The 23,877-nt window shown below is 43.5% G+C and overlaps 11 protein-coding genes across 12 annotated transcripts; 4 read left to right on the top strand and 7 right to left on the bottom strand.

Annotated features, from left to right (window-relative positions):
* The first annotated feature begins 268 nt into the window (after positions 1 to 268).
* On the top strand, positions 269 to 1,442 carry LOC6558056 (chromatin modification-related protein MEAF6). Its single transcript, XM_001984409.3, has 4 exons — positions 269 to 504; positions 569 to 782; positions 846 to 971; positions 1,185 to 1,442. Exons 1-4 carry the CDS (start codon positions 352 to 354, stop codon positions 1,352 to 1,354), a joined length of 663 nt encoding a protein of 220 aa, XP_001984445.1. The 5' UTR covers positions 269 to 351; the 3' UTR covers positions 1,355 to 1,442.
* On the bottom strand, positions 1,435 to 2,196 carry LOC6558104 (protein lin-52 homolog). The gene is made up of 2 exons (XM_001984408.2): positions 1,794 to 2,196; positions 1,435 to 1,734 (listed from the first exon to the last, which is right to left on the bottom strand). Exons 1-2 carry the CDS (start codon positions 2,083 to 2,085, stop codon positions 1,586 to 1,588), a joined length of 441 nt encoding a protein of 146 aa, XP_001984444.1. The 5' UTR covers positions 2,086 to 2,196; the 3' UTR covers positions 1,435 to 1,585.
* A 229-nt stretch (positions 2,197 to 2,425) lies between these two features.
* Positions 2,426 to 5,211, top strand: LOC6558535 (transmembrane 9 superfamily member 3). Its single transcript, XM_001984407.3, has 6 exons — positions 2,426 to 2,685; positions 2,789 to 3,346; positions 3,405 to 3,703; positions 3,759 to 4,193; positions 4,267 to 4,497; positions 4,572 to 5,211. The coding sequence occupies exons 1-6, from the start codon at positions 2,596 to 2,598 to the stop codon at positions 4,714 to 4,716; spliced, it is 1,758 nt and encodes a 585-aa protein (XP_001984443.1). The 5' UTR covers positions 2,426 to 2,595; the 3' UTR covers positions 4,717 to 5,211.
* A 427-nt stretch (positions 5,212 to 5,638) lies between these two features.
* Positions 5,639 to 9,595, bottom strand: LOC6557653. Of its 2 annotated transcripts, none has more exons than XM_032737827.2 (6): positions 9,445 to 9,595; positions 9,308 to 9,375; positions 9,130 to 9,226; positions 8,436 to 9,063; positions 8,044 to 8,378; positions 5,639 to 7,986 (listed from the first exon to the last, which is right to left on the bottom strand). In XM_032737827.2, the coding sequence occupies exons 1-6, from the start codon at positions 9,530 to 9,532 to the stop codon at positions 5,711 to 5,713; spliced, it is 3,492 nt and encodes a 1,163-aa protein (XP_032593718.1). In that variant the 5' UTR covers positions 9,533 to 9,595; the 3' UTR covers positions 5,639 to 5,710. The 2 variants fall into 2 exon arrangements, with proteins under 2 accessions (XP_032593718.1, XP_032593755.1); XM_032737864.1 differs by having other exon boundaries at positions 9,130 to 9,245; positions 9,445 to 9,511.
* Positions 9,596 to 9,886: 291 nt separating this feature from the next.
* Positions 9,887 to 15,076, top strand: LOC6558452 (importin-4). Its single transcript, XM_001984405.3, has 8 exons — positions 9,887 to 10,087; positions 10,506 to 10,678; positions 10,744 to 11,462; positions 11,532 to 11,929; positions 12,713 to 12,822; positions 12,884 to 14,033; positions 14,095 to 14,312; positions 14,375 to 15,076. Exons 1-8 carry the CDS (start codon positions 10,022 to 10,024, stop codon positions 14,799 to 14,801), a joined length of 3,261 nt encoding a protein of 1,086 aa, XP_001984441.1. The 5' UTR covers positions 9,887 to 10,021; the 3' UTR covers positions 14,802 to 15,076.
* An 11-nt stretch (positions 15,077 to 15,087) lies between these two features.
* LOC6558588 (ADP-ribose pyrophosphatase, mitochondrial) lies at positions 15,088 to 16,255 on the bottom strand. Its single transcript, XM_001984404.2, has 2 exons — positions 15,711 to 16,255; positions 15,088 to 15,647 (listed from the first exon to the last, which is right to left on the bottom strand). Exons 1-2 carry the CDS (start codon positions 16,214 to 16,216, stop codon positions 15,233 to 15,235), a joined length of 921 nt encoding a protein of 306 aa, XP_001984440.2. The 5' UTR covers positions 16,217 to 16,255; the 3' UTR covers positions 15,088 to 15,232.
* A 312-nt stretch (positions 16,256 to 16,567) lies between these two features.
* LOC6557612 (proteasome subunit beta type-1) lies at positions 16,568 to 17,643 on the bottom strand. The gene is made up of 2 exons (XM_001984403.3): positions 17,420 to 17,643; positions 16,568 to 17,352 (listed from the first exon to the last, which is right to left on the bottom strand). The coding sequence occupies exons 1-2, from the start codon at positions 17,506 to 17,508 to the stop codon at positions 16,734 to 16,736; spliced, it is 708 nt and encodes a 235-aa protein (XP_001984439.1). The 5' UTR covers positions 17,509 to 17,643; the 3' UTR covers positions 16,568 to 16,733.
* Positions 17,644 to 17,659: 16 nt separating this feature from the next.
* Positions 17,660 to 19,251, bottom strand: LOC6558109 (prostaglandin E synthase 2). Its single transcript, XM_001984402.2, has 3 exons — positions 18,431 to 19,251; positions 17,960 to 18,366; positions 17,660 to 17,891 (listed from the first exon to the last, which is right to left on the bottom strand). The coding sequence occupies exons 1-3, from the start codon at positions 19,168 to 19,170 to the stop codon at positions 17,800 to 17,802; spliced, it is 1,239 nt and encodes a 412-aa protein (XP_001984438.1). The 5' UTR covers positions 19,171 to 19,251; the 3' UTR covers positions 17,660 to 17,799.
* Positions 19,252 to 19,346: 95 nt separating this feature from the next.
* Positions 19,347 to 19,763, top strand: LOC6558274 (protein anon-73B1). Its single transcript, XM_001984401.3, has one exon. It carries the CDS (start codon positions 19,384 to 19,386, stop codon positions 19,645 to 19,647), a length of 264 nt encoding a protein of 87 aa, XP_001984437.1. The 5' UTR covers positions 19,347 to 19,383; the 3' UTR covers positions 19,648 to 19,763.
* LOC6557839 lies at positions 19,657 to 20,720 on the bottom strand. The gene has a single exon (XM_001984400.2). The coding sequence runs from the start codon at positions 20,642 to 20,644 to the stop codon at positions 19,733 to 19,735; it is 912 nt and encodes a 303-aa protein (XP_001984436.1). The 5' UTR covers positions 20,645 to 20,720; the 3' UTR covers positions 19,657 to 19,732.
* A 1,324-nt stretch (positions 20,721 to 22,044) lies between these two features.
* LOC6558326 (protein Mo25) lies at positions 22,045 to 23,497 on the bottom strand. Its single transcript, XM_001984399.3, has one exon. It carries the CDS (start codon positions 23,438 to 23,440, stop codon positions 22,421 to 22,423), a length of 1,020 nt encoding a protein of 339 aa, XP_001984435.1. The 5' UTR covers positions 23,441 to 23,497; the 3' UTR covers positions 22,045 to 22,420.
* Positions 23,498 to 23,877: the final 380 nt, after the last annotated feature.

The raw sequence follows: 23,877 nt of genomic DNA on the forward strand, positions 1-23,877 counted from the left end.
CCAAACATATATATTATGCATGTAAAGAAAAGTTCTTAGGGGATCATTGAATCAGAATTGATTAACTTCAGCATTTATGTTCAGCATTTATTGAATTTAAGAATACCACTTTTGTTTACTTTCAAAATTAACAGTCAAATTTCCTAACGAGCGCCACCTAGAGTGCATGCATGCAAACAATACCACCATCAAGCAGCGGCATTCAAAGTATGGCAACTCCGCGCATGTCGACCAACCGCCACAATGCAAACAATTATCGATTTAGAATCGATGCCTAGAAGCACGCAGCCTCATCAAAGAATCGCCAGAAATAAACACAACAAATAATTAATAATTTAAAATTATAAAAATATGAGCTCGCCAACAAGTAAAAATGTCAGTGAGACGAACAACAATAGCAACAAGCCAAAGAAGTCGACCAAAACCAACTCGAATGCCAAGGGCGGCACAATGGACACACGCAGTGAATTGGCGGACTTAATCAAGAAGAAGGCAGAAACATCGGTAAACAAACTAACAAACAAATGATAATTGCAAAGTACATAATTTTATGATATATATAACGTAGGAACAACTAGCCAATCTGGAGCGACAGATATACGCATTTGAGGGCTCCTACTTGGAGGACACACAGCTGTGCGGCAATATAATACGCGGCTGGGAACGCTATCTCACCTCGAACAAGGCAACAAATTCGAAGGCAGACAAACGCAATCGCAAATTCAAAGATGCGGAACGTTTGTTCTCCAAGTCCAGCATTACCTCCATGGCTATTTGTAATCGTGAGTAGTACACAGTAATTATAGCTCCCAACTCCACTCAACTGATCTTTAATTGCAATACAGCTGAACGCGCCAGTGAATCGGATTCCATAACCAATGAGGACTCCAGCGACAACCAGATCTCAATTAATCAGAACACAACCACTGCACACGATGGTGCAACAACCATCAAGTCGCAGGATGAAAAGGGTAAGGCGTTGCAAGAGGAATGGGACAAAATCAGTGTAACTGATTGCAGATAATGACGACGATGATAAATCGGTGCTTTAATCAAATTGCAGCAACCAAAATTAAAGAAGTCAATATTAGTTTAAGTTAACTTAAGTAGTGATCGATCAGGTTTAGCATGTAAAGTAAAAATCTCTCTGGCTTAAATTAATGTCTCGTCTGCAACTTTTATAGATTCGCCGTCCCATCGCAGTGAGGAGCGTGCAAGTGCAGCTGGTGCCAGCAACAGCAACAAGGATCTGCCCAGCACACCAACCACGAACACAAAGAGCAAACTATCATCGAGCTCGAGTGCGACGGCCAAAAAGAGCGGACATATCAATAAGAAAATCAGACATCGCTAATGTAATAATAAAGTACAAAAGTGTTTTAATCGTGTTTTTGCGTTGCACTTGTAAAATAAGATGAATAAATTACATTAATATACTTATAGAAATTCATCTTTTATTACAATTATTTTTCTAATACTACGCATTATATTTAATCGCTAATCGCATATTTATATTTGTATGGAAGAAATTCAATCAATCAACTATATATTTAATACGGCAACAGAATTTGGAACGATTATTTTCTCATTTCTTCCCCTTTTCCGGCCGATTAAATATGCCCAATATTTTGCCCCGTGTCATTTCCTTGGACTCCCGCAGACCAAGTTGATAGATCTCGTCCTGCATCGATTTGATCTTTTCCAACAGTTGATCGGGTGTCAGCGTCATCAACTCTGAAATCGATTATCTATCGTTAGAATCATCATTTAAGAGAATCTTGAGCTGATGTTACGATTAATTTTGTCCATGTCTTCTTTGGTCATGTTCGGTGTACGATCAACGTTTGGCGTGTGTATCGGTGTATGACTCATGGTTACGAAATCGTTGATGCCCGGAAACCTTTCCGGCCACTGTTCCGGCGATTCGCGCAGCGTTTCCATCGAAATCAGCTCCTCCTCTTTGGCGCTCTGCGCCTTCTCCATTTTGGCGTAGCCCGTTGATTCTGCTCTTCCGGTATCCTCCATATCCGAATTGGGAATTGTCTCCGGTGAGAATCTTTCAACACCGGGCTCGGTATTGCTCATGATGGCGTAGATTTGCTGGTCGTTTATTATATTCGGTTAAATTAATTGAATTATTTAGTTAAAAAGGCGTTTTTATTAATAACCCGTGCAATGTGACCGCATTTCTTCAACTAGCTGAGTTTTCTGTTAGATTGTAGCTCCAAAATAGATTCGTTCGAACTAGTTCCGAATGTATCTATCGATAAAACCAGGCTTAGATTTTGTTGAAAAGTCGACTTATTTACTTTGAATTATTCAGATTATATTGCTAAAGGGTATATAGCTATTGAATATATATATGATGTCTGAACATATTAATAATTGAAAACATTTCCCTTATCGATATAGTTATCGATACAGCATTACTAATAAAAAAAATGCTAACCAACACTACTCTAATCGAGGCTATCAAAAATATTTCGTTTTAATTCTTCCATTTCGTTCAACAAAATAAATAAATACCTTGGAGAGAAGCGTCTATTGGCCAGCAGCAGGCACAGCTAAAGATCGAGCACAAAACCAAGTTCAGCAATGGCCACGTCAAAGGCCTTACTAATTTGTTTATGTCTGTTCGCCAGTAGCTGCTACGTGTCGGTGTCGGCAGACGAGCACAATCATAAGGTATTTTTTTGTATTTGTGACAGCTGTCTCTGTCTGTATGCATTCTGATTTGTAACTTTAATGCACCCACACACATTGTTTGTTTTTTTTTTTTAATGTACAGTACAATGACCGTGAGGAGGTTGTCCTGTGGATGAACACAGTGGGTCCATATCACAATCGACAGGAGACCTATGCGTATTTCTCGCTGCCCTTCTGCAGTGGTGCCAAGTCGGGCATCTCTCATTACCATGAGACGCTCAGCGAGGCGCTGCAAGGCGTTGAACTGGAGTTCAGCGGCTACGAGATGGAATTCAAAGTGGATGTGCAACGGACGGTCATCTGCATGGTGAAGCTGTCCGAGGAGAACGTGAAGGCGTTCAAATATGCTGTGATGAACGAGTATTGGTATCAGATGTATATCGATGGGTTGCCCATTTGGGGCAAGGTCGGTGAACGGGATGAGAATGATGGGAAGTATTATATACACACGCACAAGAAGTTCGACATTGGCTACAATGGCCAGCAAATTGTGGACATTACGCTGACAACAGAAATGCGCGAAGAACTGAAGACGGATGCCAAAATCAAGTTCTCCTACGAGGTCAACTGGAAGCCAAACAAAGTTGAGTTCAAGAATCGCTTCGATAAGTATCTGGATCCAAACTTCTTTCAGCACAGAGTAAGTCTAGCAATCTGATTTGATGTCGGTAATTGTATCGTGTTTATTGTCTTTGTAGATACATTGGTTTAGCATCTTCAATAGCTTTATGATGGTCATATTCTTGGTGGGTCTAGTTTCAATGATATTGATGCGTACGCTGCGCAAGGATTATGCACGCTACAGCAAGGACGAGGAGGTGGATGACATGGAACGCGATTTGGGCGATGAGTACGGCTGGAAACAGGTACATGGCGATGTCTTTCGCACGCCACCCAGTGCACTTATTTTCTCGGCGCTCGTTGGCGCCGGCTATCAGCTTATCTCAGTGGTGTTTTGTGTCATCATGTTTGCCATTGTCGGCGAACTGTATACGGAGTGAGTTAATATCTAAACTACTATTGAAACCGTCAATATATCGTTTGCTTTGTAGACGTGGCTCAATGTTATCTACGGCGATATTCGTTTATGCTGCCACATCACCCATCAATGGGTATTTTGGTGGATCACTTTACGCTCGACTGGGCGGTCGCTTGTGGATACGACAGATGCTTGCTTCTGCTTTCGCGGTGCCTGCCGCTGTCTGTGGCACTGCGTTCTTTATCAACTTTATTGCCATTGGCTATCATGCATCGCGAGCCATTCCCTTTGGCACAATGGTTGCAGTGACCTGCATTTGCCTGTTTGTCATCTTGCCATTGACGCTCGTTGGCACAGTGGTCGGACGTAATTTGGATGGCCAACCGGATTTCCCCTGCCGCGTTAATGCTGTACCCAGACCCATACCAGAGAAGAAATGGTATATGGAACCATTGATCATTGTGCTGCTGGGCGGCGTGCTTCCCTTTGGTTCCATTTTCATTGAAATGTATGATGAACTTCACGCAATTATCTATGTATTTTGATTTTTTATTAATTCTGTTTTCGATTTTGGCTTACAGGTACTTTATCTTCACTTCGTTCTGGGCGTACAAAATCTATTATGTCTATGGATTCATGTTACTTGTGTTTACCATTTTGACTGTGGTCACCGTTTGTGTTACGATTGTGTGCACATATTTCCTACTGAATGCCGAGGATTATCGGTGGCAGTGGACGAGTTTCATGGCTGCCGGCTCCACTTCCATTTACGTATATGCATACTCCTTTTACTACTTCTTCTTTAAGACCAAGTATGTGAACGTTAGCTTGACTATTGCTTATTTGTTTTTTTTATTTTTAATATGGCTTTATCTTGTTTTTGCAGAATGTTTGGTCTATTCCAAACGGCTTTCTATTTTGGCTACATGGCATTGTTCAGTGGCGCCTTGGGCATCATTTGCGGCACCGTCGGCTATGTGGGCACGAATCTGTTCGTGCGCAAAATCTATTCCAATGTGAAAATAGACTAAGATCGCGCGTTCGTTGAATCCAAACTCCAGTCCCCTAACCATTTACAATTGTATTTATTGTGTAGTCTTTTAGTTAACTCCCTTTCTGTTTATATAATCCTTTTGTTCCATTGTCAATGCTCCCACAATTTTTTCATATCGGTGTGAATTAAATAACAAAACAAAAATCAAAAAGGAAAACTAACCAAGTCAAAGAGCTCGCGCCAATGATAGCAAACAGCCGAAAAATCACCCCTCATCTGATATATGTATATAAGTATAAATATATGGCACATATACTATGTATTTGTATGTATTTGTGTGCCCTGTATGTGTTTATGCGTGTGTGCAGCAGATTTATTGTAATATCATGAATGCCTAGAAACTTATCAAATCTATGCAATTGCAAATGTGACTTCAAATTGTTTGCGCCAATTAAGTTTATATACATTGCAGAAATGTGCTGATTAGCAATAGTCGATAATATTATATTAATAAAGTCAACATAAAAAACGACTTTAATTCTTGCATTATTTTAAGAAAAATGAAATAACCAACCAAAACGGAAAACTTCAGATCTCTAACCAAAGCATAATGTTTACCTTGATTAGATTGTGGAACAACTATCAATTGTCAGTTTGACATATTGTAATGTGTTCAAAGTTCGCGGCATTGACTTCTTTTATACTATACCCGAGGCAGTTGCCGCAACACATGAATTGGCAATTCATAGGAAGGCAGTTGATCAACTTTTAGCAACTCAAAATTAAGTTTTGTTTCGCGTTGCTAATCTATTTTTACTGGTATTTATATTTAATTTGCTTAATGTGAACCAGAAAAAAGTAAATTTGAGGCATGCTCCGGCAGTACGCCAAATATGAATCCCATTTTTTTCTTTTTAAATGTAGCTTATATTTGATGAACATAAAGAATGAATGGAAAATACAATGCATAAAACGAAAATTTAAATCAGAAGAGTCTTAAACATAAGTACATAGAACAATAAGCATACATTTTAAACTTTAAAAGTAACGGGCACATTAATACGTTCATTTTCCATGGACACCTCGATGAGGACTTGCATTTGTTTCTTAAGTACTTCACGCCGCGGTGTACGCAGTGGCCGGACCACAACCTCCACTTGACCACCATCGGGCGCCACATAACATTCGCTGGGTGAGAACTGCAGCAGGTGCGCCACATTGCAACTAATCTCGAAATATTGACGTGACCTGAAGCTGTTCCTGATGCAAAACTTTGTGCCATCTATTGCATTAAGGCTGCCGTTCGATAAATTCAATTCAATTGCTGCTGGCTTCACCGACCAGTTACGCTCCCGGTCCAGCGGCTGCTGCTCAATGGCCGATGTTGTGTCCGCCTCATGCAGTTCATCCACTGGCTCGAGCATGTTGCTGGGCGTCGGCGAATTGGCCGCGCAAACAGTGCGAAACAAGACGGTGTCCTCGGCATCTGGCAAACACAGCTGCGACGTGTCAGCGGATTCGTCAAAGTCCCTATTGAGTGTAAGGGCCACATCAATGATACGCACCACTGTCACCAGATCGAGTATAAATTCTGGCGGTTCATTCAGCATGGAAATGCTGCGTATCGGCTGCTCACTAGGAAAACCGCACAGAATGTTATCCAGCATGGAGGAGGTCAACTGCTCCCTTTGATCGCCCGTCATGCGCTCGACGAGGGCACGCATTCGCTGTCTGTTGGGTTCGTCGCCACAAAAGATGCGCATATTGGCCAGGGTCAGTACCTGGGATGTCTTCTTCAGTATGTTCTTTATATCCTCGCGACTCGGCCGGAACACAATTTGCACCACAGTCTCACTGTGCGGCGGCATGATGATCTTGCTGGGACGCACCTCGAAGGCGGCGTTGAGGCGCGGCTTGAGGAAAACCGTCGAGTCAACTGTGATGCCCGCAAACGCTGTCAACGGTCCCTTGTTATAGAACTTGAAGTTGGCAGTCAGCGGACCCGAGGCCAAATCGCATACATTGCCAACGGTTAGGAAGCTGGCGCCGACCGGTCCCTTAAGCAGTCCCTGAATCGTTATAGATGCATTGCCACCAAACCCATAGAGTGGGATCTCCATCCCAGGCTGCTGACAGTTGTTGGCGCCAAAAGGCGCGTAGAATGAAAGCGATCCAATGGCACCACCGCTGACCGTCGGACAGAAATTGATGCCAATGGTGCGGCATTCCATGGACTGCAGTGTGAGACTGTTGGTATCACCGCTCACCAGCTGAAAACCCGGTCCCTGTATGCTCAAACGCACCACCAGACGCTTGTCGCTGGTGTTCTTGATCTGCATGGATTTGCGGACATCTGTGCGCAACTTGGTGCTGCCCCAGCACAGACTGGTGTGGGTCACCTTCAGGGGCAGTAGTTTGCCATCGCGATGACTGAACTCGCTGGAGTTCGAGCAGCGCGACATGCTACGCGGAGCCAACCCATTGGTGCCCTTGCGCAAGGCATTGCAGCCACTCGTTGAGCTGGCCTCGCTGGCTGCCGGGGATGTGTGGGCTCTGCGTGCCGCGCCAGAGCCCACGAGCAGCTGTCGTCGCTCCGAGCTCGTTGTGCTGTCCAGCAGCGGCGAGGACAGACAGCTGCGTGGTGATGTTAGCGGCGACACATGTCGCACACTGGCAACTGAAACGCCAGATTTCACCAGATTCGGTGAGATGCCAAAGTCACATTCGGTGGACGAAGGCACAGCATCGCAGCCATCCAGGCGTGTGGAACAGAACGAATTGGGATTGTGCACAGTTTGCACTGTCAGGTTGCGCTTCTTGTTCACCGGTGTCTTGTCCTCATCCGTCTCCCTATCCGCATCCTCATCGGTGCTGGCCAACGGCTGCACACCGTCACTGCTCGTTGGGCTCGCGTTTCTCTGCGAGAGTGGAGATTTGCGTACACGCCTGCCCAGCGACTTCACCGGTGTCGATGGCCATTCATCAATATCTGCATCATTTTCCTCGCTGGCTGTCACTAGTATACTTGGCTGGCCTTGAATGTAGTCCGCCAGCGCACTCAGCGGCTGACGCTTAGATGTGGAAGCTATGCTCTGCTGCATTTGCTGGAAGTCCGTCGAATTCAATACGGAATCGGTGAAGCTCATAGTGTCCGCTAAATTTGACTTGGATCGAGATTTGCACAGCGTATCATCTCCGGTCGCGTTCTCTTTGTCTTCATCGTCGTTCTCGTCGCCGTAATTGCCACGCACCCGCAACCTTTGGACTACACTGCCAACGGATACGTCCGAATTCATGTCCAGATTGCCTGTTGTGAAGACAAAAGTTATTTAAAGCTCTTGCATAGTTATGGATACTAACTCACGTAAGGCTTCATCGATGGCCGACAAGCTGAGAAGCTCGGAGCTGGTTGGCGGCTTCTTCGCATCGGTCTGCAGAGCCTGGTTGAACTTCTCCTGATGCATCTTCTTCATGAGATTGCGCTCCAGCTTGGCGCTGGCTTCGACCTTTGTATAGGTTTTGTTATCGGGCAGTGGCGTTTTCTCGCCAATGCTGCTTGCCATCGTCTGCTGGTCAACAGCAGCTTCGCCTGGTTGCATCTGGATAAAAAATTCTCTGCCTCCAATAAACGATATGTTCTCCGAGCGCAACTGGAAGTAGTTGCCCAACGAAAAATCAGGATCACCAGCAATGACAGAGCTGCAAGAGATTGGATTGTCATATTTGTTGCTTCATCCAGCGCATTATGCTACTTACTTGGACACTGAGGTCTCGATTTCGGGCGTTTGTGGCGGCGCAGCAATCTTTTGCAATGCCTGTTTGCTGAGCGTTGCCGCTGGCACAGCGGCAAATTCCTCCGCCCACGATATCTCACCCATCACCAGTTTGGACTGCATCAGTTCGGCGGGTGTGAAGCTCTCGTCAGAGCCCTGACCGGCCATGGAGCCAAATGAAATGCCACCACCACCATTAAGGCTCATGTTGCTCATGTCCGCAGTGCGGGGTAAACTGCGCGAGCAACTGAAGGAATCGATTAGACTGCTGTTGCTTGTGTGTTGACTGCCTAGAACTGGCACGTTCTCCAACCGCTTGGCATATTGCACACGAGCTTTCTCCACGAATGAGGACTTCAGTATGTCGGCCACAGAGATTTGACTGCCATTCTTCGATGACAAGGATTCATTTTTATTACTTCGGCACAGTGTCGAGCGGCCCGTAATCTCACCCGGCTCGAAGAATACATGTGAGCCCGTTGGTGGAACCGTTGGTGGAGCCGCTGGTGTTGCCATGAATAAGGAGATGCTGGAGTTTAGATCGATGGTCTCCTCAGTAATCAAATCAGATATGTTTGTGCCATTGGATGCAATACTTGACCGACTGGTGGCTACAGAAAAAGAATGCACACAATTGCATGTGTTGTCATACATAATGAGCAATAATTCTCACTTACATCTGGGCTTGTCGCAGCCCCTCTCTAGCGATGTCATCACATGACTGGAACGTGGTCGTGGTTTCTCCAGAGTCTCCAATGCCTTTAATCTTCCCGCCTGAAATTTCAAAGCGCGCCTTTTTAAAGACCAACAAAATAATATACATATACATAAATGTACATGTGTATGTGCTCATACCTTAAGTCGTTCATGGACATTTGATTTTTCTCGGCTCGAATTACTACCACTAGACAAATCTCCAAAAACTAAATACATATACAGAAATATGAAATAAATTCGAATTTGGAGCAGCTGATCATAAACATATTACTTACCTTTAAGATTCTCCATGCTCAGAATGCCTAACGAATATTGGTCCTTCTGGCTGCTGTTGCTGTTACGGTTTTTAGCACTTTTATCCATTTTGCACAGTCCAAATAAAACAATTAACACATAAAACAATAATTGCTGCAAGTAATCAGAAAACGCGCGTCGTTGGCATTCAAAATGGTTCTCGTGACTCACGACGCGACTTTGCTTGAAACTGCCCACACTTCTTAATGTGTTATCGATATTAACAATATTTGATCGAAAATGTTCAACTAATTTTCGAAAATTTCATTTGCTTTACGAAGTAGGCGTAGTGTAAAGCATTAAATGTTTATACTAAATATTATTTCATTGGTGAACACTGGAAAGTTTTGTAACAATTTTGAGTGAAATCAGATTTTCATTAATTGCAGCCCTGTCAGTTTCGAAACGTGGTTAACGTATTGTTATTCAGCCCTAGTGCAAAACACATTTTCGCAAATTCGCCAGAAGTCGTTTTGTGCGCTCGTGCTTCGGCGGCATTAAATACTTACTCCTTGATTTTGCTGAAGTGGCCAATTGATTTAATAGAACAGCATTAATATGGAGCCTTTGCTCGAGCAAATAATCAACGGTCTGCTGTGCACGGACACTCAACGCATTCGCGAGGTAAGATTAACCGGCATTTTACAGGTTTTGCTAACAAAAGTGGGTCCTTTGACAAGGGCGACGCCTTTTTTGACGCTGTCAGTTCAAATTGTCTCCATTTTACTTTTATTTCACATATCCAAATGGGAAGTTTTCATTATTTCCAAAGAGAATTTTAAACAAATAAGCATAATGTGTGCATAAGTGTATGTAATTCTTATACAAGCATAGTTATTCGCATTGACAAATTGCGATACATACAAACTTTTAAATGAGTACTTTTTTTTTATGAGATTTGTCTCGTCAATTCAGAGCACGTTGTTGGCATACACATACACGAACAGTTACACTTATACATATGTGTCAGCCGGCTATTAATTAATTCATGTGCAAACTCATCAAAATCATGTATACATATATATTATATTCTTGTTGCTAGGCCACCAATGAGCTAGCCAAGGCCCACGAAAATCCGGCCACGTTGCCTGCCCTGTGTCAGATTGTGGTGTCCAAGCGTGAGCCGCAAGTGCGCCAATTTGCCGCTGTGCTGCTGAACAAGCGGCTCCAGAAACTCCGAAACTGGCAGATGGTGCCGGCCGAGCAAAAGGAAAGGTGCGTGACCATCAAATACAGTCTTCAAATGCAAATTGTTGAGATTTCCAATTAATAAATTGCAGCATTAAGACGGGCATGCTCCAGGCAATGATAGCTGAACAGGAAAAATCGGTAAAGAATGCAATTGCTCAGTTAATTGGGTCACTGGTGCGGCACGAGGAGGAGAAGAAGGACTCATGGCTGGCTGAACTGTTGAACTTCACCTACAGCCATTGTAGTGTTGATGATCCCAAGGAGAGCGAGCTGGGATCCTCGATCTTTGCCACACTGATCGATGCTGCACCCGATCAGTTTATCAGTCACATGGACTCAATTTGCCAAATGTGTGCCGCTGTGCTTATGGCCGCCGAGGCAAAGGGAGACTTAGCCACGCCCACCGTCGTTAACATAACAATGGGAATGGTCTCGCTGATGCCCTTTGTGCCCGGCCACGCAAGCGCCGAGCAAACGGTGATAAAACTATTGCCACTAATTATCAAGACAGTTTCTGCGTTTGCCCAGAAAGGTGACGCACATGAGTTCTCGCTAGTTTTCGATGTCATCGACAACATTGCCGAATATGCACCGAAACTGCTTAATAACAATGTGAAGCAGTTGGTCGAGTTCTGTCTGGAGACGGCCAACAATAAGCAGATTGATGATTCGATTCGTGTTCAGGTGCTCACATTTATTGGTCGTGTGGCACGCATCAAGAAGAAGGTGATTGTCAAACAGAAGCTGCTTGAGCCCATATTGGCCGTTATCTTTGAAATGATGTGCGTCGAAACTGATTTGGAAGATGGTAAGTGATGGTTTCTCCATTCTCCTTTAATATTCCTCTGTATATGATAATCGATTTTTTTGCCTTCAGATGAATACTTTTCGGAAAGCAATCATCCCGTGACATCGGCAACTCAAACACTTGATTTGCTGGCCATCAATATGTCACCGGAAAAGCTCATACCACCAATGCTGCAGTTGCTCGAGCCGGCATTGCAGAATCCTGACCCATTGCGTCGTCGTGCCGCATTCCTGTGCATCGCTGTCATTGCCGAGGGCTGTGCAGAGGCTATTTGTAACAAGTATTTGGAAGTAATGCTGAGCATCATCAAGAGCGGCATTGTCGACAGTGAGACACCGGTGCGCGCTGTCGCCTTCTATGCCCTGGGCCAGTTCTCCGAGCATCTGCAGCCAGAAATAACGAAGTTTGCGTCCCAGATTCTGCCAGTCCTATTTGATTTTCTACATCAGTTGGTTGTTGAGCTAAAGGTAACATTTTCCATCGCCATTGCAACGAGAAGTGGAATTTCCCTTTCTCTCTATCATCCCTCTATCTGAATTTCACTACATATTTATTATCTTATTTTGTTTGTGCTGCGTCCAAAAAGGCTGAGCAAAACAGCAAAGGGAACGGCAACGGTCCGAAATCTTTACCGGGCAAAGATACCATTCAATATATAAATCAGCTGCAAATCAAACGCAAATCAGTTCTCACCAAATACAGGGTCCTCATATTTTCTCAATTCAAAATTTCGTAGTTCTTATCAAAACTGTTTTACACATTTCACCTTACTGTAAATGTTTTGCCTGTGGGTTCGATTTTTTTTGTTACCTTTTGTATGTCGTATTTTCCGCAACCTAGTTAAGATTCCTTCTATCCCAGATGCTTGGTATATATTCTTTGAATTCTCTGTCTAACGCAAAAGTATATTTTAATGTGTCGTAAACCGAGTTTGAGAGTGATTTGAATTTGAAAACAACTTGGTTAGAATCCAATTGAGGAATCCTTGTTTTGAGGGACCAGTTACTAAGGGAATTGGGTATCCCTAGACCCAATAATCTCCATGCTCTACTTAAAAATATATATAATTTGAGGTACTATTAATAGTAATATGATATGAATCAATGAAAATCTATTAAGCATCAGGTATAAGGGAAAAGGACACAAGTAGTTACGGAGAGCACTTTTTTTTTGCAGCATGCGCACTTAATAATGGCACACATTTTCTATCCATACTAAACCAATATTAACTTGTTTATTAACTTTTACAGCTGGGCCACCCGGAACCGAAGCACACTCAACGTATGTTCTATGCTTTGGAGACGTACTGCCAGAATCTGGAGGAGGACATTGTTCCCCATTTGCCGATACTGATGGAATGGTAAGGAATATTATTTGATTTTATTCCCTCACTCAACACACATGTTATTATTTTTTTGCAGTCTATTCGAGACGCTGGATCCCACGTATTCGGCGCATTTGCGTGTGATGTCTCTGTCGGCCATCTCAGCGGTTGCTGTCGCCGCCAAGGAGCATTTGATGCCATATTTTCCCAAAATTGTTACCATACTCCAGGTGTATTTGGTCAAGGAGTGCGCCGAGGATTTGACAGAGTTGCGCAACGAGGCAATCGATACACTAGCATCCATTTCACGTGTCGTGGGCAAAGAAAACTTTCTGCCCATTGCCAATGATACGATGGCCTATTGCCTGATGATGCTGGAGGAGGGGCCAAATGATCCAGATCTTAGGCGTGCTATTTACAATCTAACAGGTGCCCTGTCCATTGTGGTCAACGAGAGCATGTCGAGCGTGTTCCCCAAGATCATGGATCGCGTTATAGAAACGGTCATTTCTTCGGAGGACACAGTCCCAATTTTAAATGCCGCTGTCCCGAAACACATTTTCTTCGATGAGAACGGAGACAGAAAGGATGTTGAGAATGACATTGACTTGGACAACACAGATGACGAAGATGACAATGATGATGATGAGTATCAGGTGGAAAATGATTATTTGTACGAAAAGGAGGAAGCCATTGTTGCCCTCAAAGATTTTGCCGCTAACACGGGCACCGCCTTTGTTCCCTATCTGCAAATGGCCTTTGAGAACGTGTATAAGGTTATCGATCATCCGCATGAGATCATACGCAAGGTTGCCATCGAGGCAATCTCTGCGTTCGTAATTGCTTTGCACAAAATGGGCGACGTCGATGGTGTGACACGCGCCTGCTCGGTTGTCATGCCCAAATTTGCACAGATCATGCGTGAAGATGAGGATCAAAGTGTCGTCATCCATTTGCTGGACGTACAAGGCGAACTATTCAATGCAGTGGGACGTCCAGCAGTGCCCACGCAGGTGATTGCCGATCAGATCTTTGCCTGCATCAGAGATGTGCTAAACACCAAAATGGCTTGCCAGTTTACTGAGCAAGGCGGTGGCGGTGACGAGGAAGACACCGAGGACAGTGAGTCTGATGAAATGCTACTCGAGGGTGCCGGTAATCTGTTCCCGGCATTTGGCAAAGCGCTCACTCCGGAAATATTCTCCATGTACTTTGGACGTCTCTGTCAGTACTACTTGACCAAGCTGGTATGTCTGGTTATAACTTGACCAATCTAGAAAGCCAAACCAAATTTGTATTCCATTATAGAGCAAGGCAAAGCGAAGTGAAGCGTCCTCGCAGCGCAGTTTTGTGTATGGCGCACTAGCCGAATCCTTCGCCTCTCTGGGCAACTGTGTGGTCACATACTTTGATACGCTGTGCCCCATCTTTATTGCCGGCGTAACCGATCCCGATCCAATGGCTCGCCAGAACTGTTACTTTGGGCTGGGCGAGCTTGTTTTGTTTGCCGAGGAGAAGTCATTTGAGTAAGTCGCTAGCAGATCGCTATGCATTAACATTAATTATTAACGAGCTCGCTTTCGCACAGATCTTTTCAGGTTATTTTGCAAGCTCTTTCGAGTGCCATTGCCTCGGAGACACAAGCATCGGCCTTGGACAACATTTGCGGAGCAGTTGCCCGATTAATTGTTACCAATTACAATATGGTGCCGCTTGCGCAAGTTTTGCCAGTTTTTCTCTCGCATTTGCCACTTCGCGAAGATACGCCTGAGAACGATATGGTGAACAGAGCCTTCCGCGTTCTTTACATGCATGCCCGTGAAGCCATTGTGGACCATCTGGAACAGATCCTCGCAATCACCATCGATGTATTATACAAGAAGCAAATGCCCGACGAAGAGAGCAAAGTCAACGCAATTGCCCTCGTCAAGGATATACGCGAGCAATATGCGGACAAGTTCAACAATGTGGCGAACTCAAATCCGGAAGTCTACGCCTTCCTCCAGACTCTGTAAGCCTCGCACGGCAACCAGTTAAGCATCATCTATTGGCCGTGACAAAATAGTTACCCACACAATTATAAGTCGCACACACAATTTGATCGTGAAGATAACAAACGCAACTTGATGAATTCCAATGCATTCAAGAGAAAACAAAAACTAAAACCGAAATTACATATTTGAAATGAGTTTCCCAGTGAAGTCAAAATTTTCTAACATTGTTATTGCCCCAATAAATGGAATGTATGAATAGCGAATAGTCTGAAATAAATATACGAAATCTAAACGAATAGGCATAAAATACGAGTCTCGATATTTCAAATATTTATTGTTATGCTCTTTTTTTTTGTATAAACATAATTTATAAGCAATTTTAAGGTAGTGGTAATCATCACAATTCTGTTTCCGAATTTACAAGATAGTTTTAAAAAAGTATTTGAGTATTTCTACCAGTGCGCATTGCGCATAGCAACCACTTCCTGGAGAATGTCAGCATGATTGGCATGCAGTTTGAGGTTTGCATCGACATCGGTCCAGCGGACGTTTGTGGCATCATCACCAGCATTCAGTTGCAGCTGGCCAACTTTTGTGCCCTCCTCGTCATGGAAATTCAGTGCAGTTGTCTCCATCCAAGCATTGTCGGTATTACGAAAATCATCCACGTAACCACTGTACACATGGACGCCACCCTCTTTGAAGAACTGCTCCACCATGTTGCCCTTATCGGCGAAATTGAGCGCCTCCTCGGTGAACTCGCGCTTCAGCGTGACGCTCACATTCTCACCGGGATCGACCATGCCGCCTGGAATGGCCCACAATTTGTTATCAGAACGCTGTATGGCCACCATTTGGAGAATTTTTCTACGGAAATACGAAGAGGAGTATGAGATCTGTATTAAATACAGCATATTCAACTACACTTACTTTCCGCTGGTTTTGTGCCACACAAACTCAGCTTTATCATCGCGTTTCCAGCGTGTGACTATTGGATCCGCTGCATGATTGGGACCCCAGCGTCCCAGCAAGCCACGGCCACACAATCCAGTACGACCAATTGGATTTTGTGGCAGGCCATCCTTTATTTGATATTCGCCATGGAAAGAAACACGATTCACAATGTCGTCATTGTGATTCCAGTGGGGTTGGTTCTTTTCGCTTGGCAACGGTTCATCCGCCCAGCTCTGTCCACCAATGTGTCCAGCTGTGTAGCACGGCGGGCTGTATCCCTCATAGTTGACTGTCCAAAAGACAAACTTATCCGGCACCGGGTAGCGCGTTACATTGCTACGTGGATACACACTGTTGCGGCAAGTAATGTGTCGAAATACTCCGGGTCTTACAAGTCCCACAAGCATATTCTGTATGGTTTGGACGTGGGCAATTTGGAAAACAATCAGCAGCAACACACTTGGAACTAAAGTAGTGTTCATTGGTGAAAACGGTGAGTTCAATACGCTAACTCCAAACAAACACAACAATAGTCGAAATCAGCTGATAACCAGGGCTGACACAGTTCTCCACAAAAATACAACAATTTAATTTTAAACATTATTACACAAAATATGTGTAGTTCATTTGTATATCCATTCATTAATAATTATTTTTACAAACAAAACTTATGCCTCTTAATACCTGTTTAGATGAGTTCATAAGCCTTGAATGCAGTTCGATAGATTTGCTCATTGCTCGGCCTCGCAATTATTTTCAAAATTAAGCATTTTATATATATTAGTTCTGCATCAAAAGCTCAAAATATGTCAAGCAGAAAGAAGAATTTCAAATAAGAATATAAAATACATATTAGTATTCATTTTATTTCAGGTTCGATAATATAAACGAAATTTTTCCCTCATTTATCTTGTAGATCTGTTTTATTTAAGAAGCTACAATTTCAAGTCGAACATAATCTGAATGTAAATTTAATTATCCCTTGACCTTAAGTATTTTTTAATCCTTGCGCAATTGTAGGGTCTTCTGCTCAATACCATCCTTTGTGATGATGTTTATGAGCACTGAATCACCAGTGTAAATATCACGCTCAGCAGCCGAAATGAAAGTGTCGGAGGCGACAGAAACGGCTCGATCCTTGGTCAGTGGCGGCAGCTGATCGGCCGCCAAGTTTTGATTCTTGTAACCAATCTGATTATCCAGCACCGGTTGCAGTAAGGATCCGGCAGTACCGCCAGCACGATACGTGGCCCGTTCGCAATGACCAATTGGATCGTACGAATAGACGACACCCTTTCCATCCTTGTCCAAACCGGCCAAAATATTCGACACATAGTAGGGGAAAAAGCGACGATTGTACATGACAATGGAGAGCATCTGGGCGACAGCATCCGTTGTCATTGTCTTCATGTGTGTGTGCTCGTACATCTGCATGCGCACCTTCATCAGGCCAGTCAGCGACAGGGTGTCGCACCAGCAGCCCGTGGAGCCCAGCACCGTGTGTGGTGACAGTTTGAAGAGTTTGCTCTGGTCGCGCGAATGGATACTGTAGCCACTGCTCAGGCGTGTATCGGCGGCAATGACCACAAAGTCCTCACCAGCAATGGCAACAATCGAGCTGCAAAGATAAAATTAAGTGTTGTTCATCAATTTCTTGCAATATTCGACTTATTTTGTGTGCTTACCCGCCGTTGGACTCGTATGGTGAAAAGTCTACATGTTGCACTCCGGGTACTTTATAGTCCGGAAATTGTTCAACGCCGAGAGCATTCATTCTTTTAGTTTATTTAATTTTTACAAGACAAAAAAAAGGCAGCCTGAAATGATTTGCAAGTTTTCGTCTAGCGGCGTTTCACACACAATTAGAGATGTCACGAAGAAACAATTATAGCTATCGATATTTCCAAAGCAACTCTGTACGTTCCGATATATAGATTTATTATTATTGAAGGCAATAACATCGATAGTTTGAGATCAATTTAAATAAATAAAAAGCAATGGAACCGTTTATTTAAACAAAATTAACAATCTTTGGGGCGAAATTGATGATGATGTACATTTAGTTTTAGGCCGCTGGTTCCACTCCGACTATGCGCTCCCTACGTAGTTGGCCGCGGTTCTTTTGCACAACCTCCTTGACATCGTAAAACCATTTTCCTACAAAAAGATACATTTTTGTTGAACAATCTTTGTTTATGTTTTAGCCGTAGTAAATGTGGCATTACCAATGTTTGTGTCCTGCAGGCAATCCTTAAATGTCTGACATCCTTCCATGCTGCTCAAGACGCCGAACACTGCAAGATCCGACAAACCTGGCTGCTTACCGCCCATGAATTTCGTGTTGCGTTTCTTGAGATCCGTCGTCCACTTGTGCAGTGCATCATACATGTGAGATCGGACATCGTCGGTGAGATTATGTCTTCGCTTCAGCATCTTCGCTATCAGCCACATGGCGGTCGCACCACAGTACACCATCAGGTTGCGCTCCCACTTGGGAAAGTAGACATCCCACTCGCCCTCCTTGGAGAACCACTCAAAGGTCTCCAGCGACTCGGCGAGTGTCTGATAACAGTTCGGTGATATCAGATGCACCAGGTGGCTGTCAGCCCAGGTTCTCCACTTGCGTTCATTTCTGTAAAGAGTTGGAGGAGACTAAGTACATATTGTATATTGAAAGAGGAACATCAATAATTTACTCCTCGATTTCCTTAGTCATGTTTTTGGGTGTGTGATCCTGATACATGAGGAAGTATTTGTTCATTATGTCCAGTCGCTTCTTGCCGTCATCGTCAAAGTAGGATATCTGCGGATAGAACTGCGCCAATTCGCCAACATCGGCGCGCTTGTCATTCAGGACAGTGGCGACGAGCGAGATGATGGCACTAGAATCTGTCATCTGTACATATTGTCCATCCTGCTGTCGGATTAGCACCATGGGCACCTTCTTAACCGATGACCAACGGATATCCTGGCGCAGAACTGCGTCCACCTCAACCACTGAATACGATACACCCATGTAATCGAGATAGGCACGAACCTTACAGCAAAACGGGCACGTCTGAAACTGAAAAAGCACAATATCCAAGCCGGATGTGTCCTTGGGATTAATGTAACGCTTCGTTATGCGCAAGCCGGCTGGCAAAGACTCGACGACATTTGGCGGTGTGCGTTCGTGCTCCTTGTGTGAATTCTGATCATTGATCCGGGTGTAGATGGTGTAGGTGGAGCCAGCGACGGCGCCAATGCATGCACCAAGCAGCGTCAACTTGAATGTTCCATTCGGTTTCTTTACTTTGCCGCCGCTGCTGCTGCTTTCGAGCACCGCATTTGCAAATTGTCGGCGCGCCAACGAAAGATTCGGGGTTCTTTTGGCAAGGAGTCGAAGGCTTTGATTGTTGACGGCATTGAGTGCAGTTGCCAAACGAAAACACGACATATTTTCAATAAATACTAATAGAAACGAATTATGCAAAGCCCGATTGCAGTCAGGAAAATCTCTTCTTCTTCTGTTTTTTTACGAACAAAGACAGCTGTTTTGTGCCCAGTTCACCCTGTGCGGTGCATACACAAAATTAATTGTACACAAACAAACATAGTTGTAAACATTTTCACAGCATACAGTTTTTCTCTGTGCAAAATAAAAATAAAAATGTCCACTGATAAAATGGGCGTTGCAGCTTCATTGGATAAATACGGAGAGGAAGACTTATTCAGTTTGCTAGTGCGTTATGGCCTCTTTATTGGGGCCATATTTCAGTTTGTTTGCATCTCGGCTGCTGTTTTGATGAGCGGCAACGAAACCGTCGACCCCATTGACGAGAGTTGTCTCATCGATGAGGCTGCACCGGGCACGGGAAATGCTGCACGCCGTCTGCACAAGATACGCAAGTTGGAGAAGAAGAAACGACGTTAGATGCCACACCTTCATAACAAGATATCCATAATGTATTCAAATATTTTCTAATTATTCTCTAAGTGTGTGTGTCTACTACTAGTCTTTATAATAAAACTATCTTATTTGGCTGTAAATATATCAGTTCCTTGTTGGGCAGCTGCAGCGGCGACTCCAACTGCAGGTCAATGTAAAGTTCCAGCTTAGAGTCTACTTTTACATTGCTGACCATGCTTGGAGCGACTATAATGTTGAATATGGCTTTGGGCTCTGCCTCAGTTTGGACGCGGGCCATGTGGGTGCCAAAGGATGCCGACATTGCCAGCACACGGACTTGCTGGCCAGAACTGATGCCGAGACGCTGGTTATGCGCCAGACTCCGTCGATCCATGCGCTCCTTGAGCATTAGTTTCTTATACTCATGAACATAGCCGCCTTTCACGCAACGCTTCTTCCTCATCTGGGTTAAGGCGACTTTTGTGGCACTCCTGGGCGTCTTCTGTGTGTCAATCATTGTTTCCAGATTGGCTTCAATTGAGCAATCTAGTAGCGTGGACTGATGGCTGCAGTTTGACATTGATGTCTGCAGCAATCCTCGTTGCTCCTGCTTCAGTGCTGCCAGTGTTTTTCTAAAGCTGTTCCATGCAGCTGGCGTGGACTTGGAATACTCAGTTGGCTCCAATGCACAACCAGGCATTGGTGGAGTTGGAGACGGCGACTTGGCACTAACTGACAGCGATAATGGCTGGAACTTGTTTTGTGGTGTCAGCTGGAGCGGTTTTTGACTGCTGCTGCAACGCTTAAGATTTTTCAGCCACATTTTATTCTCCTGCTCCGCCAACTGTTCGTCATCGCTGCTCGAGCCGGAAATGTTCAGTTCGACATTGATGGCTTCTCTGCGTCGCTTTCGCATATATTTCCTTTGCACAAAGGAGATGCTTGCACATGCCTCAATGCTGCTGCTGCTGCTACTGTCCTCAAAAATCACATCTGCCGTTTTGCGAAATCTTTTGTGCATAATATAAGACACAATTACTAGTTGATTTCTCAGCGCCGTAATTCAAAGTCAGCTGTTCTGAACCAGGGCTACGGCAATAGTAAACCATGTTTACTTTCCGTTCGAATACCCTGGTATTTTGAGGAGATTGAAAAAGACATTTTCAAAAAAAATTGTATTGTATTTCCCAGTGAAAATACGGTATTTTTGTCTACTTTGATGAATGAATACAAAAAGGGATATTAATGTATGAATGTTGAAATATTAAATACATTCGACTGCTGATGCATCTTCTTAACATCAAATTTGCAAGTGTTTCTGCAGCCCTGCAGCTGGCACATGACTCAGGAGCCTAAGACAACGTCTGCTGCGGTGGTGGCATGCACGTCTTAACAATTTGCCACACCGCAACAGCCGCGCCGCACCCACAACCCATAACCCTGTTTCCCAATGAGAATGACACATATTGGATGGAATTTTTGTTTGGCTGTTATCTTTAATTTTGGGAATAATATAAATTATAATAATCATATATTTATTATGCTCCTCGTAATGTTGTTGTTTTACTTCCCTTTTTGTTTACTATGTACGTATGGATGTGTTGTTTGTTTGGGAGTGTGTGTGTTTGTGTGTGTGTGTGTGTGTGAGTGTGTGGTGTGTGTTGAATGCTCTTCTTTTTAATTATAACTATAGTTATTATGCAGTATTCTGAATGAAGTATCTTTTTGTTTTCGTTTTTTTCTTGTGTGTGAAATTACAATTGTTTTTTGTTTTGTTTTTCATTTCATACATAATTAATAATAATAATTTACCGTAATTGTTAATTTCGGAGCACATTTGAAATGTTTAATGTCTAAATTGTAAGTCAAAACTCATATTATCTTCATTGTCCTGGGGATAACCGTTTCAAAAACGCTCAATTTCAATACAACAACTATTTAAATACGCAATCGAAATACACAAACTCAAAAGAAAAAAAAAAGAAAAACCTTTTACGAAAAATTGTATGTAGTAAGGTAGGTGTAAATACATACATAGCTCTATCTCTATAAGCAAACGATCTCCAGACTGTGGAACCACACAACAACAACAACAATAACAGCAGCAACAACAACAACAAACTCGGAACAAACTATGAACAATTTAAAAGCGAACTGTATACGGAAGCTGGTTGAATCGAATATACACATGCATATCTCCGGAAAGGAAGAAAATAAAGTTGTTTTCTTTTAGTGTGTGTGTGTGTCTGTTTTTTTTTTTAGTTAAATTCTGCATTATCTGTTTTTGCTCCTTAAGCTATTACATACAATATATATATATATTATATATATACATATATTAGGTATATAATATAATTATGTGTGTGTATTTTTTGGTTGTTGTAACTACTTGTTTGTATTTTTGCTTTATCGTTATTTATCGTTATCCATTTTTGTTTTTGTTTTTCGCTTTTTTGTTTTTGTTGTTTGCTTTGTCTAAATTATTGTTTAGAGTTACTCACAAGTGCTGTCGTCATCGTCATCATCATCGTCATCGTCGTCGTCGTTTTAGTTTTAGTTTTCGTCTTGTGTCCCTACTAAATATTATGTGTAATGTGTATTGCAATTGCAATTGCAATTGCGATTGCTCAACACACTCTGTATGCATATCCTTTGTCCGTCTTCGTCCTCGTCGTCGTCGTCCTGCTATCGTCATCATCATAATCATCCTGCCATAGAGCAGCAAAGGCCTGCTACGTGTTCTCGTTCTTGCTTTCGTTCTCCTTCTCGTTGTCGCTCGTTGTCCCCTGGCTGCCCACTAAGCCTCGGGCAGCGGTTTCAGCTCCCTTATCTGCTTGATCAGATAGGCCTTCTCGTCGTTGAACTGCTCATCCTCGGATCGATCCGTATGGAAGCTGGTTAGGAAGTCGACCAGTTTCGTTTGATTGCGCAGCAGGATGTCCAGTATGGGTTTCGGTTTATTCGGATTCGCGACAAAAACTTTGAAGACATGAAACGCCTCGAATTGAATGTTACGTGATCGCTCCTTAAGCATGTTCATCATCAGCTTCAGGTTCTCCGGCTCTGATATATAGCGTGTCATCACGGTGAAATTATGCCTGTCCAGCAACAGTTCGCCGAGCAGCTTTAAACTCTGGCGCCGTGTCACATAGTTCTCAGAGTTGAGGAGACGCTGGTAATGCTGCGAGAAGAACTTGTCGTAGTTGACGTCCAAGAATTCGGCACACAGTAGCTTGTGGCGTGTCAGCAGCTCCTTGAACGTGGAGAAGGCATCGGAGGCGATGTCAAACGTTGACACTTCCACATAACGGAAGAACTTGAAGAACTCATCCGAATGCAATTGAATTTTCGCCAACGCCTCATATCGAGCACACTCTCGCAACATTGTGCCCGAATTAAGGGCAATCTCCGGATGCGCATCCTCATAGCCGGCCATCAGTGTAAACAATATTTCCGGCTTCGTGCATATGTATTCCACTGTTGGGGATCGTGTGCCAATCTGTCGGCGCAGCACATTATTAAATATGAGCGCCACATGCTTCTTACCCTCGAAATCGATGCGATGCAGATTCTGTATGAGTAGCAACAGCAAATTACTGTTATACAGCTCCTGCGACAGCTGGGCAACAACATAATCCGCTGGCGGTTCCGCATCACTGCTCCCATACAGCATATTCTTGATGGACACCAGATTTTTGCTAACATCCTCCTGTGCCTTCTCCACCTTGCGATCCCCGGCCTCCAGTGCGTTTATCGCCTCCTTCAGCGACTTGACCAACTCGGCTGGCGTCTTCTGTGATTTACCAAAAAGTGGCATTTTAATGCTTGCTGCTTGCTTTGCTGACTTTCTTGATGTGGTTGTTGTTGTTGCTGGTGTTGCTGCTGCTGTTGTTGTTTTCACAATTTGTGTTTGCTGTCGTTGCGTTCTCGTTTACTGTTGATTCGTTTGCTCAATTACTGGTTTGCAGACACACAAACAATGCTTGGCTTTATATATCACAGTATAAATAATATTCTATTATTATATATTATTTCGTCTTTTTTCCTCTTTCTCTTCTTCTTTTCTTTATGAAAAAAAAGAACGAATGCAAAACAGAAATGTTATTTAACATAACAGCGGCAATAACATTACCATTTGCTCAAATGTTACTCACAGCGAGCATTTATTAAGCCTTGGTAAAAAAGGCGCATATCTAGTTATCTTGTTCAGCGAACTCTCCACACATGCAATTTAACCAGCAGTTCTTATAAAGT

This window comes from Drosophila grimshawi, unplaced genomic scaffold (assembly GCF_018153295.1).
Source record: "Drosophila grimshawi isolate 15287-2541.00 unplaced genomic scaffold, ASM1815329v1 contig_44, whole genome shotgun sequence".
Lineage (NCBI taxonomy): Eukaryota > Metazoa > Arthropoda > Insecta > Diptera > Drosophilidae > Drosophila > Drosophila grimshawi.